Raw genomic sequence first — 14,167 nt, forward strand, 5'->3', positions numbered from 1 at the left:
CTGTGGGGGGTCCCAGAACAAACCTCTCATGGATACCAAAGGACAGCTTTATATTATACATGTAAAATTATGGAAAGATGGAAGTGTAGACAATGATCTGGGCAGAGTCAGGTCCTAAGCCTGTATAATCAAAGCTATGGTTTTTCCCATAGTCACGTGTGGATGTGAGAGTTGGACTATAAAGAAAGCTGAGTGCTGAAGAATTGATGCTTTTGAACTGTGGTGCTGGAGAAGACTATTGAGAGTACCTTGGACTGCAAGGAGATCCAACCAGTCAATTCTAAAGGAGATCAATCCTGGGTGTTCATTGGAAGGACTGATGCTGAAGCTCCAATACTTTGGCCACCTCATGCGACGAGGTGACTCACTGGAAAAGACTCTGATGCTGGGAAAGATTGAGGGCAGGAGGAGAAGGGGACGACAGAGAGTGAGATGGTTGGATGGCATCACCGGCTCTATGGACCTGCCTTTGAGCAAGCTCTGGGAACTGGTGATGGACAGGGAGGCCTGGCCTGCTGCAGTCCATGGGGTCGCAAAGAATCGGACCCGACTGAGCCACTGAACTGCACCGCCGCTCAACACAGCCGGGAACCGAGCAAAGGCTAACCTGGTGATCCAAGCCTGCCCTCCCCTGCCCCCTAGTGGTGGATGAGGAACTTGCTCCCAGGTACATCACCCGGAGCATTTGCTTAGAGGTGTTCTTCAGACCCCAAGTCAGGCTGGGAGCTCGGACACAACTACTTCTCTTTTATTATTATTTATTAATTCTTCCAAGGACCTGGATCGGGCGTTGACATTACAGCCAGATCAGAAAAACGAACGTCCGCAGAGACTCCGGACAAGCTGCTGGTCTCCAAGGGAATCTGCCTTTCCTTCCCAAGCACAGGCTCACGGTGGGCCTCTGAATCACATGGAGGCTGCCAGGGAACATGCTCTTAACTGTGATGGCAAGAAGGGTCAGTTGCTGGGGATGCTACGCCCCGCAGTGCACTGACTGCCGGGCAAGAGCATCGTCCTAAGGGAGGAGAGCCCTCGCGTCGGAAAACACACACAGATGTTTTCCGGATGCCCCCGTCCCATCCTCTCTACGGGTCTCCTCGGACTTTCGGAAGAGAGCCCACCGCCTTTCCGCCGCGGGACACGCTGGCGATGTGGATTTCGATGGTGCTGCCGTCGGAACCTGGAGAGGACGAAAGACTGTCGTGGGTCGGTGTCAATGTCCGGGAATGCCTTTCACAACTTGCACAGCCGTATTAAAACGAGAAGAAAAGAAAAATACACAATACGTCCACCTACGTGGGATTAAAGCATCCCAAAGGATAGAGCGAACCCTACAGAATCATCTCGGGCAACTTGTTTGATGTCAAGACTGTATTCACCCCACTACCCTGCCTTCAGACACTCTCAGCCAAACCCTGTGGACGCTGCAGAGCAAATGGAAACCGGGCCTGTTGACGCCGTACAGCTTCTGGGCCCTGGGACTTGCAGTAAATCAGGGGTCCTGATATCTCAGTGCTCTGTGGTCCTGGGGAGGGGTTCACTTGGGCAGTGGGGCTCCGTGGTCACCTGGCCACCACTTGCACAATTCCAGGAGGAGCCCGGAGGCCTTCTCTTGCTAAAACTGAGAGTGGCCTTTTCAACAGATGATGCCATGTGGTTGGAGGAGGGGGAAGGGTGTGGGGAGCAATCAGTGGAATCAAAGCCAGGCATCACTTGCCAAAACTGTACTCCTAGAGACCCGTTTAATCCATCCCAGTGACAAACCTTCCTCTGGACCCTGTGGGAACAGATGTGAGGATTATTCTCTCAGGGCAGAAATACCCAGGTTTGTCTGCTGTTGTGCCAGGTTCTAGGGTGTGTGTGTGTGTGTGTGTGTGTAATGAGCCATGGAAGACATAGGGAAGGGTGGCCTTTTCAACTGTGCGTGAGGCAGGTGACTGCCGTTGCTGAAAACCTCCAAATCCCAGATTCTCTCAACCTACACACCCTACGGACAGCTGCAGCCTGTTCCCGTCATAACCCTCTGCTTGCTCACAAACTTCAGGCACAGGCTTCTTTACACCCAAGTCTCGCCACAGGGCCTTTGCACGCCCCCTTTTCTGCCTATGAAGTTCTCGTGGCTCACTCCCACACTGCACTCAGGTCTCAACTCAAATGTCACTTCATTCTCAAGGAGGTGCATGGACACCTCGCTAAAACCAGTCTCCTGCCCTCTACGGATATGCCGTGCTTCACAGCACTTCCTTTTTCCTTTGTTTTTTTCACTTCTTTAATTTTGATGACGTCCAACACTTTTCTTTTCTTGAGTCGCGTGTGTTTTAAGTGCATTGTTTTAAATTATTTGTTTGTAGCTGTGCTGGGCCTTTGTTGCTACATGTGGGTTTTCTCCAGTTGCGGTAAGCGGGCTTGTCATTATGGTGGCTTCTGTTATTGCAGAGCACGGGTTTCAGTGTTTGTGGCTCATAGGCCGAGTCGTTGGTAGCACACAGGCTTTGTTGCCCCGTGGCATGTGGGATCTTCTTGGACCAGGGATCAGACCGGTGTTCCTTGCATCGCAAAGCAAATTCATAACCAGCAGACCAAGAGTCCTTCACAACACCAGGGATCACCAAGGAACCGCTGGAGTCCTTCATAGTACTTTCTGCTCAGTACTTGTGGTGCTTGGGCTTAGTTGCCCTGCAGCATGTGGAAACTTCCCGGCCCAGGGGTCGAACCCATGTCCCTGGCACTGGCAAGTGGATTCTTCCCCATGGACCACCAGGGTCGTCCTTCAGTTCTTTTGTGATTTTCATTCTGTCTCTGCCGATAGCATGGAGAGTCTCAGTGGACAATGCATTCGTCACTCTTAGTTGCCCCTGACACATAGAAGGTGCTCCATACACAAATGTGGGATGCATAAATCCTGTGGGGTCGCGGCCTTGACATCAGGGGGAGTCCACACGGGTCCCTCTGAGCATTAAGACACGAATGTATCAAGACAGGCAGAAATGAGCCCTATTTAACACGTGCAGAGTTTCAGAGAATACTCAAGGAAAAGAAGAGAAAGCCTCAGGGATGTAAATACCTGGAGAAGCCTGAGATACAGGAAGAGGCTGTGATTACGACCAAGAAAAAGCAAGTTTGTGCTTGTAGCTTCCCCACGACCACCACACGAAACCCCACGGTGGCCTGCATGGGGAGAGGTGCTAGGAGGGTCCTCCCAGGGCAGGATAAAGATACGTCTGGGTGGAATCTAGGTTGGAGTAGGTCACACCAAGAGTGACGAGCCCCCAGAGAGCAGACGAATTTAGAAGACTGGGGAGTGGGGAAAGGGCTTACATCAACGGCCCTGGACCCTGCAGCCACATCTCAGGAGGGTCCAGGTTGCCCGTCGAGATGGTGGGAGCAGCCATTTGGCGGGAGCGGAGAACCCGCTCCTCCTGGAGGCCAGGCAGTCAGTTCAGTTCAGACTCTCAGTCATGTCCGACTCTGACCCCATGGACTGCAGCATGCCGGGTTTCCCTGTCCATCACCAACTCCTGGAGTTTACTCAAACTCATGTCCATTGAGTCGGTGATGCCATCCAACCATCTCATCCTTTGTCGTCCCCTTCTCCTCTTGCCCTCAATCTTTCCCAGCATCAGGTCTTTTCCAAGGAGTCAGTTGTTCTCATCATGTGGCCAAAGTATTGGAGTTTCAGCTTCAGCATCGGTCCTTCCAAAGAACACCCAGGACAGATTTCCTTTAGGATGGATTGGTTTGATCTCCTTGCAGTTCAAGGGACTCTCAAAAGTCTTCTCCAACACCACAGTTCAAAAGCATCCATTTTTCGGCACTCAGCTTTCTTTATAGTCCAACTCTCACATCACACATGACCGCTGGAAAAACCGTAATTTTGACGAGGTGGACCTTTGCTGGTAAAGTAATGTCTCTGGTTTTTAATGTGCTGCCCAGGCTGGTCATTGCTTTTCTTCCAAGGAGCAAGCATCTTTTAATTTCATGGCTGCAGTCCCAATCTGTAGTGATTTTGGAGCCCCAGAAAATAAAGTTTCTCACTGTTTCCATTGTTTCCCAATCCATTTGTCATGAAGTGATGGAACCGGATGCCATGATCTTAGTTTTCTGAATGTTGAATTTTAAGCTAAATTTTTCACTCTCCACTTTCACTTTCATCAACAGGCTCTTTAGTTCATATCGCTTTCTGCCATAAGGGTGGTGTCATCCGCATACCTGAGGTTATTGATATTTCTCCCGGCAATCTTGATTCTAACTTGTGCTTCATCCAGCCCAGCGTTTCTCATGATGTACTCTGCATATAAGTTAAAGAAGCAGGGTGACAATATACAGTCTTGAGGTACTCCTTTCCCAATTTGGAACCAGAGTGTCGTTTCGTGTCCAGTTCTAACTGTTGCTTCTTTACCTGCATACAGGTTTCTCAGGAGGCAAGTCAGGTGGTCTGGTATTCCCATCTCTTTAAAATTTTCCCACAGTTTGTTATGAGTCACACACTCAAAGGCTTTGGCATAGTCAATAAAGCAAAAGTAGATTTTTTTCTGGAACTCTCTTGCTTTTTTGATAATCCAGCAGATGTTGGCAATTTGATCTCTGGTTCTCCTGCCTTTTCTAAAACCAGCTTGAACATCTGGAAGTTCACGGTTCACATATTGCTGAAGCCTGGCTTGGAGAATTTTGAGCATGACTTTACTAGCGTGTGAGATGAGTGCAATTGTGCGGTAGTTTGAGCATTCTTTGGCACTGCCTTTCTTTGGGACTGGAATGAAGACTGACTTTTTCCAGTCCTTTGACCACTGCTGAGTTTTCCAGATTTGCTGGCATATTAAGTGCAGCACTTTCACAGCATCATCTTTTAGGGTTTGAAACAACTCAACTGGAGACCAGCTGGGAAGACAACTTCCGGTTTTGAAACCGCATTCCTGCTGGAGGCGCTTCACAAGGCTTTGATTTCTCACAGGGTCACCCCATACTGTTTACCCTCACATCCGGAGCTCGTGGGAACTTGTGTGCAGTTTCTGTAGTTCTTGCAGAAAGATCGTGGCCTGGAGGGTCAGAGAGTGGCTCGTGATGGAGGTCTCAGCTCAGCACCCACCCTCGTGACCTGACACTTTGGGGCATGCTCTACATCCTGTGGTTTTTTTGTTTTTCCTAAGTTCTTGCGTCCTTTGCTGTCCCCTCAGGCTCCACAAAGGAGACCCCTTCTTGCCACAACCACTCTATGGGTCTCAGATGCCAGCACCGTTGCAGATGACCCCTGACCCCCCCCAAGTCTAGCCCCGCCTGGGCTGAGTTGGTCTGCTGTCTGCACCGAGTGCTTTCCAGCCTGTCTGCCTTTCCACGGGTTTCTCGTCTGGTCTTAGCAAATCCAACAAGGCCGTGGCGGGTGTGTACTCATTCTGCATTGGTGACATGTGAATACCCAAATGTCCTTGCAGGAAGTGCAGCTGCTCGTGACCTCACAGTGCCCAAGAACCAGGCCTCCTTCGTAGCAACTCCCGGCAGTGAGCCTTGCAAGTCCAGGCAGGGTCTTGGGAGCTTCCGGGCTCCGTGTAGACCTACCATTCGGGGAGGCATGTCGTCTCTTAGGCCCTGGGCCATTGTCCTTGGATTTCTTGACACCTCGAAGCCCTAAATCGGCAACCCCAACCAGGAGGTCTGGAGCGTAAGCTATAGAGAACGTGTGACACCTAGCCCTGAATCCCCTTCAAGCTGTGGAATTGCCTTCAAGGTTTAGCCAGCCTGACAGATTGGAGGCCCTGGGGTATGTAAACTCCCACACTCCCCCGGCACTGGCAATCCATGGAAGCACCAGGAGTTATGTGGACCGCACGTGGGCGACAGGAAAGAATCAGAGACAAGACGGATGAGACAGAATAGGAACATGTGGAGGGTAACGGGGAAGCGTGGGAAGGAACAGGGAACTCTGAAGATCAAGGGAAGAATTGCGCAACATAGAAGACCCATGCATGCTGAGAAAATGTAACAGGAGATAGGGAGTTAGGGAAAGACAAGGTGTTGTGAGATGAACAGAGCTGCAGAAGAAGAGAAAACTGCAGGAGGGCGACGAGAGGTGGTGAGGGGGAAAGAGCCGTGAGAAGGCGTGGAATTCTGGAGAGAAAAAGGAACTTTGGGAGCCACGGAACTGTGTCAGAGGACACAGAGAGATGGCAGAGACAGAATCGTGAGAAGGGGTGCTGGGGGAAAGGACAGGAACTTGAGGGAGGGATTCAGAATTGTCAGAAAATTACGGTTACCAACGGGTATGCATGAAAGGGTCTGGCTGCTCGCCGCTCAAAAAGCCAATAAGCGGGCCAAGTTGGTGGAAAGGAAAAATTTGCTTTTATTTCAGATGCTGGCAACTGCGGGGGGAGGGTGGCGGGTGTCTGTCCAAAGGCCAACCCGCCCGACAGGCAGAGGGGGAGAGCTTTTATAGACAAAGTTAGGAGGGAGGGTACATGCAGAAACAGTACAGTCACCTCTGATAGTCACCTTCAGATTGGTCATCAGTTACCTGACTAGCATCACCATGGTTGTTTTAGGTACACATAATGTTTAGTTCCTGGCTGCACTTGCTTCCATGTCTTTGTGGTCAGTTCTCAGAATTGTTGGCAGCTCAACTCCTGGGTACAGTCGGGTCATCGTCTAGTTAACGTTTCCACCTGGTGTGTTTTGGTATCTATAAGCTCACAGGATGTGGCTCAGAATATTATCTATAGCCCCTTCAGAAAGAACTAAAGGTCCTTGTATGTGTGTGTGTTAGTCACTCAGTCGTGTCTCTTTGCGACCCCATGGACTGTAGCCCACCAGGCTCCTCTGTCCATGGAATTCTCCAGGCAAGAATACTGGAGTGGGTTGCCATGCCCTTCTCCAAGGGATCTTCCTGACCCAGGGATCGAACCCAGGTCTCCTGCCTCGCAGGCAGATTCTTTACCGTTTGAGCGACAGTGGAAGTCTCACTACACTTAATGGCTACATTATTAGTATTTGGTCGCCTTTGACCGTTTTCCTGTGTTTTAGCATTTCTCACCTCTCTGATTAAAACTGATTCTTTGACTAAACTTCTCCACCGGCAGCAGGCGGGCAGGGAACACGATGGAATGGCGGGGAACGCGATGGAATGGAATGGACCATACAGTCTTGCTCTGTTTCATTACAGGGAAAGCGTGTTGTGGGAGAGACTGATCATTGTGAAAAAGAGGGTTGGGGGAGCCCTGGGAGACTTTTGCGTAAGAATGAATATTTGTGGGATGAATAGGCAGTTATGGAAAAGAATAAACAAAATGAGGACAGAAAATCATTGAAGAGGAAAATGGCAGAAGAACTGAAATGTGGCCGGGAACAGAACCCCTAGGAGATAAAATGGCAATATGTGTCTGACCACAGACAGCAAAGACCTGTGGGAAAGTAAAATTATTCCAAAGAGGAATTCTGGAATGAAACAGAAAGCTGTGGGAAAATGGAGAGTCGTGGGCAAGGCAAGGATTATGCGGAAGAAAGAAGATTGTGGGAGAAGTGTAGACTTGCGGAAGAGACGCAGGGTTGGAGAGAGAAGTAGGGAATCACAGGGAAATAGAGCTTTGCGGGGAAAACGGGATTGCGTGGAGGAGGAGGACGAATGGAAAAGCAGGGGATTGTTGGAAAGATGGGAGGGCTTCTGGGAAATCCTGATTCTTCACAAAGATGCTCCTCGTATTTTGAACTCAGGTTGTCATCAGGAATTATACACAGATCCTCTCACTGCGAACCGCTGCCACGGTCGTGAAAGTGAAGTCGCTCAGTCGTGTCCGACTCTTTGCGACCCTGTGGACTGTAGCCCACCAGGCTCCTCCATCCCTGGAATTTTCCAGCCACTACGTTAGTCCTACGAGCAAATGTAAGCGTTCTGTCTCCGCTCAGACACCGTAACTGGCCTTTTGCTGGCTCCAAGATAAAAACGCAGAATGTGTAAACACCCCTTGATGGATCTCTTCCCCAGCTGCCTCTCCAGCTTCCCAGCGCCAAACTACCCGCAAGCTCAGCCTTTATTTGTAAGTCTTTAGTTATAAGTTCCCCTCGTGATACTTCTCAGAGACGCTCACACCCCAGCCCCTGCCTTAGCTAAAATGGTGTTGACCAGCTTGCAAGTGCTCAAGGAATATCTGTTCAAATTCAGTTGACTTTTCTGTTAAGTGGTAAGTGCCAGACACCACGTTAGACGCTTAATGACGGAGGCTCGGTGGAAGCCTGTCGGCCTGGAAGTGAATCTGAAAGTAGCAGATAGAGGCTTAAGGATGTGATAAACGGGTCAAGGTTCCTTCCAACAGTGCAGACGGGGAGAGGCCTAACGGTGCTTACCGCTTCGAGTTTGTATCTCTGGGCTTTTCTCTGACACGTAACAGCATTTCCTGTCTTATGAAAGCAAAGTGGCTGGAAAGGAAAAAGGAAACACGCCCGAGATAAAGGCATCCTCATCTCATTTCCGAGATTACCACTTTATCCGAAAAGGCCCCCTGTTCCTGAGGGTTCTGGCCTCAGTGTGCAGCCTGTGGTATAGACACGGGGGTCTCACATGTGGGAGGCATTCTCTTTGCTGACTTCTACCCACATCTTTAACTGTGGTGTTAGACAAGACCCTTGAGAGTCCCTTGGACTGCAAGGAGATCCAACCAGTCCATCCTAAAGGAGATCAGTCCTGAATATTCATTGGAAGGACTGATGCTGAAGCTGAAATTCCAATCCTTTGGCCACCTGATGTGAAGAACTGACTCCTTAGAAAAGACCCTGATGCTGGGAAAGATTGAAGGCGGGAGTAGAAGGGGATGACAGCGGATGAGGTGGTTGGATGGCATCACCGACTCAATGGACATGAGTTTGGGTGAACTCCGGGAGTTGGTGATGGACAGGGGAGGCCTGGCGTGCTGCAGTCCACGGGTCGCAAAGAGTCGGACACGACTGAGCGACTAAACTGAACCCACATATTGCTCTGCCTTGATATTTTAAATGAAGATTGGACATTTTCAAAACTTTTTTATTTTTTTGGCCACACCACGTGGCACGTGGAAGCTTAGTTCCAGATCAAGCATTGAACCCTTGCCCTCTGCAGGGGCAGCGCTGAGTCTTAACTCCTGGCCCACCAGGGAAATCCCCTTCAGGGCCACTTAATTCTGTTCCTCCCCAACATGTGATTCATCTTCCCACTCAATGTATGAATATGTCATTGGGCTTCCCAGTTGGCCCTAGTGGTAAAGAAGCTGCCCCGCCAATGCAGGTATACATAAGAGATGTGGATTCGATTCTTAGGTCGGGAAGATCCCCTGGAGGAGGGCACGGCAACCCACTCCAGTATTCTCGCCTGGAGAATCCCATGGACGGAGGAGCCTGGAGGGCTACACTCCATAGGGTCGCACAGAGTCAGACACGACGGAATCAATTCAGCACATCACAGTATTATTAGGCATTCTTACTAGATTTAGCGTTTATTGAATGCCCGCTTTGTCCCAGCACCATGGAAGCACATAACGCACAGTCTATGTAATCTTATGAGAATCCCTGTCATTATTACCCTATTCAGTTCAGTTCAGTTCAGTCGCTCAGTCGTGTCCGACTCTTTGCGACCCCATGAATCACAGCACGCCAGACCTCCCTGTCCATCACTAACTCCCGGAGTTCACTCAAACTCATGTCCATCGAGTTGGTGACCCTATTAGAGGTCAAGAAATACTGAATGAGATTTGCAAGAAGGGCTAGTCCTCAGCCCATGTGGAGGAGGCCGGGATGAAGAGTCCTGTGCCCAGATGCCATGAGCCCTTCCTGGAGGTTACTGTCACAGCCCTTGCATTCCTTATACTTAGTTCATAAGTCACCTTGCCTCTAATAAGCTTGACAGATGTTGCTACAATTTAAAGAAAGTGCTTACTCATTATAAAATCTCAGTTAAAAAAAGGTGTTAAGAAAATCTCAACCCTTTTTTTTCCCCAGCTCTTTTGACATATATCTAACATAGTACACTAACTTGTATGTCACTAAGAATTCCTTAAATCTTTAAGCCTCACGTTCTTTAAATCTTACAATTAGTTACTCTTAGAGCTTTAAAGTAATGTTCAAAATTCTCCAAGCTAGGCTTCAATGGTATGTGAACCCAGAACTTCCAGATATTCAAGGTGGGTTTAGAAAGGGCAGAGGAACCACAGATCAAATTGCCAACATCCGCCGGATCATCAAAAAAGCAAGAGAATTCCAAAGAAACATCTATTTCTGCTTTATTGATTATGCCAAAGCCGTTGATTGTGTAGATCACAACAAACTCTGGAAAATTCTTAAAGAGACGGCAATATCAGACCACCTGACCTGCCTCCTGAGAAATCTGTGTGCAGATCAAGAAGCAACAGTTAGAACCAGGCATGGAACAATGGACTGGTTCCAAATTGGGAAAGGCGTACATCAGGGCTATATATTGTCACCTTGTTTGTTTAACTTCATGCAAAATACATATATCATGCAAAACGCTGGACTGAATAACGCACAAGCTGGAATCAAGCTTGCCGGGAGAAATATCAATAACCTCAGATATGCAGATGACACCACCCTCATGGCAGAAAGCGAAGAACTCAAGAGTCTCTTGAAGAAAGGGAAAGAGGAGAATAAAAAAGCTGGCTTAAAACTCAACATTCAATAAACGAAGATCATGGCATCTGGTCGCATCACCTCACTGCAAATAGGTGGGGAAACAATGGAAACAGTGAGAGACTTTATTCTCTTGGGCTCCAAAATCACTGCCGATGGTGACTGAAGCCGTGAAATTAAAAGACGCCTGCTCCTTGGAAGAAAAGCTATGCCCAACCTAGACAGCATATTCAAAAGCAGAGACTTTACTGATGAATGTCCATGTAGTCAAAGCTATGATTTTTCCAGTAGTCATGTATGGATGGGAGAGTTAGACCATAAAGAAAGCTGAGTGGCAAAGAATTGATGCTTTTGAGCTATGGGATTGGAGAAGACTCTTGAGAGTCCCTTAGACCACAAGGAGATCAAACTGGTCCATCCTAAAGGAAATCAGTCCTGAATGTTCATTGGAAGGACTGATGCTGAAGCTGACACTCCAATACTTTGGCCACCTGATGTGAAAAGCTAACTCATTGGAAAAGACCCTGATGCTGGGAAAGACTGAAGGCAGGAGGAGAAGGGGACGACAGAGAATAAGACGGTTGGATGGCATCACTGACTTGATGAGTTTGAGCAAGCTCTGGGAGTTGGTGATGGACAGGGAGGCCTGGCGTGCTGTGATTCATGGGGTCGCAGAGAGTCGGACGCGACTGAGCGACTGAACTGAACTGAACTGAAGCCTTTTAGGACTGATTTGCCATCAAACGTGTAATTTAGCATAATTATTAAACAACTTTTGGTCCTTCCCAGGTGTAGTGGTCATCCATGAGGTGTGAAGGCAAGATGGTCCATGGGATGCAGGGTGATGCATTCTGGTTAAAAGTGCTTTCAGCCGGCCCCAGTGCAGTGAAGTGTCAAGAGAGAGAACTTCAAGGCCCTGGTGGGGACAGAAGGAAGGGGTGGGGTGGCCTCGTCCCCAAGCAGCCTTTGCGGGAGTCAAGCCCCCTGGCCCCCAGAGGAGGTGCTGCAAACATGTGCTTTCTTCTTGTAAAGGATTTTCAGTCTTGCTACTCAATGCTAACAGCAAAACGTCCACTCCAGAAGGATTTTCAAGGGGATACAATCTGCATAGATGCGGGAGGGTAATGAATTGGTTGTCATAGCCATGACAGTCACTGAGATTTAATTACGAATACAGGTCATATTCCGGTCATTACTGTCTCTCTCATTACCCATCTTGATTAGAGTATTAATGAGCTTTTTGTAACCGTGAATTCAGAATATAGAAACAATCAATTTAGGGTTATAGTAAGTTTACGAAAATGTAAATGTAATGAATGTTTTATAATCAATATATATAAATAGATATACTATATGCTTACGCTTAAGACTTCACTATCAAGTGAAAATCACACAGTCATGTTTGACTCTTTGTGACCCTATGGAATTCTCCAGGCCAGAATACTGAAGTGGGTAGCCATTCTCTTCTTCAGGGGATCTTCCCAACCCAGGCATTGAAGCCAGGTCTCCCACATTGCAGGCAGAGTCTTTACCAGCTAAGCCCAAAATAGATGTACATGAATATATAAATATTAAATATATGTAGTAGGTTTAGTAACTGATAAGCTGTAAAGAACCCCCTCCCTGGTGGCTCAGACAGTAAAGTGTCTGCCTACAATGTGGGAGACCCAGCTTTGATCCCTGGGTTGGGAAGATCCCCTAGAGAAGGAAATGGCAACCCACTCCAGTATTCTTGCCTGGAAAATCCCATGGATGGAGGAGCCAGGTAGGCTACAGTTCATGGGGTCACAAAGAGTCAGACACAACTGAGCGAATTCACTTTCACTTTCAAGCTTTCAAGAAACATTATTTCGGCCTTAAACTGATATTTTCATCCTCCAAATCAGTTGGGTTAATGGACATAACCCCAAATTAGATGAAAAGTAACCGTTTATCTCAAGACTCAGAATGTCATGCATCCCAAGGCAGAGCTAGTGATCATTAACAGGAGTAGCCATCATGGTCAACAAAAGAGTCCGAAATGCAGTACTTGGATGCAATCTTAAAAATGACAGAATGATTTCTGTTCGTTTCCAAGGCAAACCATTCAATATTACAGTAATCCAGGCCTATGCCCCAACCAGTAATGCTGAAGAAGCCGAAGTTAATCGGTTCTATGAAGACCTACAAGACCTTTTAGAACTAACACCCAAAAAAGATGTCCTTTTCATTATAGGGGACTGGAATGCAAAAGTAGGAAGTCAAGAAACACCTGGAGTAACTGGCAAATTTGGCCTTGGAGCACGGAATGAAGCAGGGCAATAGAGATTTATCAAGAGAATGCACTGGTCATAGCAAACACCCTCTTCCAACAACACAAGAGAAGACTCTACACATGGACATCACCAGATGGTCAACACCGAAATCAGATTGATTATATTCTTTGCAACCAAAGATGGAGAAGCTGTATACAGTTAGCGAAAACAAGACCAGGAGCTGACTGTGGCTCAGATCATGAACTCCTTATTGCCAAATTCAGACTTAAATTGAAGAAAGTAGGGGAAACCACTAGACCGTTCAGATATGACCTCAATCAAATCCCTTATGATTATACAGTGGAAGTGAGAAATAGATTTAAGGGACTAGATCTGATTGATAGAGTGCCTGATGAACTCTGGACGGAGGTTCGTGACATTGTACAGGAGACAGGGACAAGACCATCCCCATGGAAAAGAAATGCAGAAGAGCGAAATGGCTGTCTGAGGAGGCCTTACAAATAGCTGTGAAAAGAAGAGAGGCGAAAAGCAAAGGAGAAAAGGAAAGATATAAGCATCTGAATGCAGAGTTCCAAAGAAGAGCAAGGAGAGATAAGAAAGACTTCCTCAGTGATCAATGCAAAGAAATAGAGGAAAACAACAGAATAGGAAAAACAAGAGACCTCTTCAAGAAAATTAGAGATTCCAAGGGAACATTTCATGCAAAGATGGGCTCGATAAAGGACAGAAATGGTATGGACCTAACAGAAGCAGAAGATATTAAGAAGAGGTGGCAGGAATACACAGAAGAACTGTACAAAAAAGATCTTCATGACCAAGATAGTCACAATAACGTGATCACTGACCTAGAGCCAGACATCTTGGAATGTGAAGTCAAGTGGGCCTTAGAAAGCATCACTACTAACAAAGCTAGTGGAGGTGATGGAATTCCAGTTGAGCTGTTTCAAGTCTTGAAAGATGATGCTGTGAAAGTGCTGCACTCAATATGCCAGCAGATTTGGAAAACTCAGCGCTGGCCACAGGACTGGAAGAGGTCAGTCTTCATTCCAATCCCAAAGAAAGGCAATGCCAAAGAATGCTCAAACTACCGCACAATTGCACTCATCTCACATGCTAGTAAAGTCATGCTCAAAATTCTCCAAGCCAGGCTTCAGCAGTATGTAAACCGTGAACTCCCAGATGTTCAAGCAGGTTTTAGAAAAGGCAGAGGCACCAGAGATCAAATTGCCAACATCCGCTGGATCATGGAGAAAGCAAGAGAGTTTCAGAAAAACATCTATTTCTGCTTCATGACTATGCCAAAGCCTTTGACTGTG

At 47.6% G+C, this 14,167-nt stretch overlaps 1 protein-coding gene across 1 annotated transcript in view; it reads right to left on the reverse strand.

Moving 5' to 3' along the window:
- Positions 1–1,070: 1,070 nt before the first annotated feature.
- GPR143 (G protein-coupled receptor 143) overlaps positions 1,071–14,167 on the reverse strand; it is a 35,799-nt gene continuing 22,702 nt past the window's right edge. The window contains exon 9 of the mRNA XM_055428561.2: positions 1,071–1,180. Coding sequence (XP_055284536.2) covers positions 1,086–1,180 — 95 coding nt within the window. The 3' untranslated portion in view covers positions 1,071–1,085. The remainder of the gene's footprint in view (positions 1,181–14,167) is intronic.

Source organism: Moschus berezovskii, chromosome X (assembly GCF_049115385.1).
Source record: "Moschus berezovskii isolate FMDL1 chromosome X, NW_MosBer_1.0, whole genome shotgun sequence".
Classification (NCBI taxonomy): Eukaryota; Metazoa; Chordata; class Mammalia; order Artiodactyla; family Moschidae; genus Moschus; species Moschus berezovskii.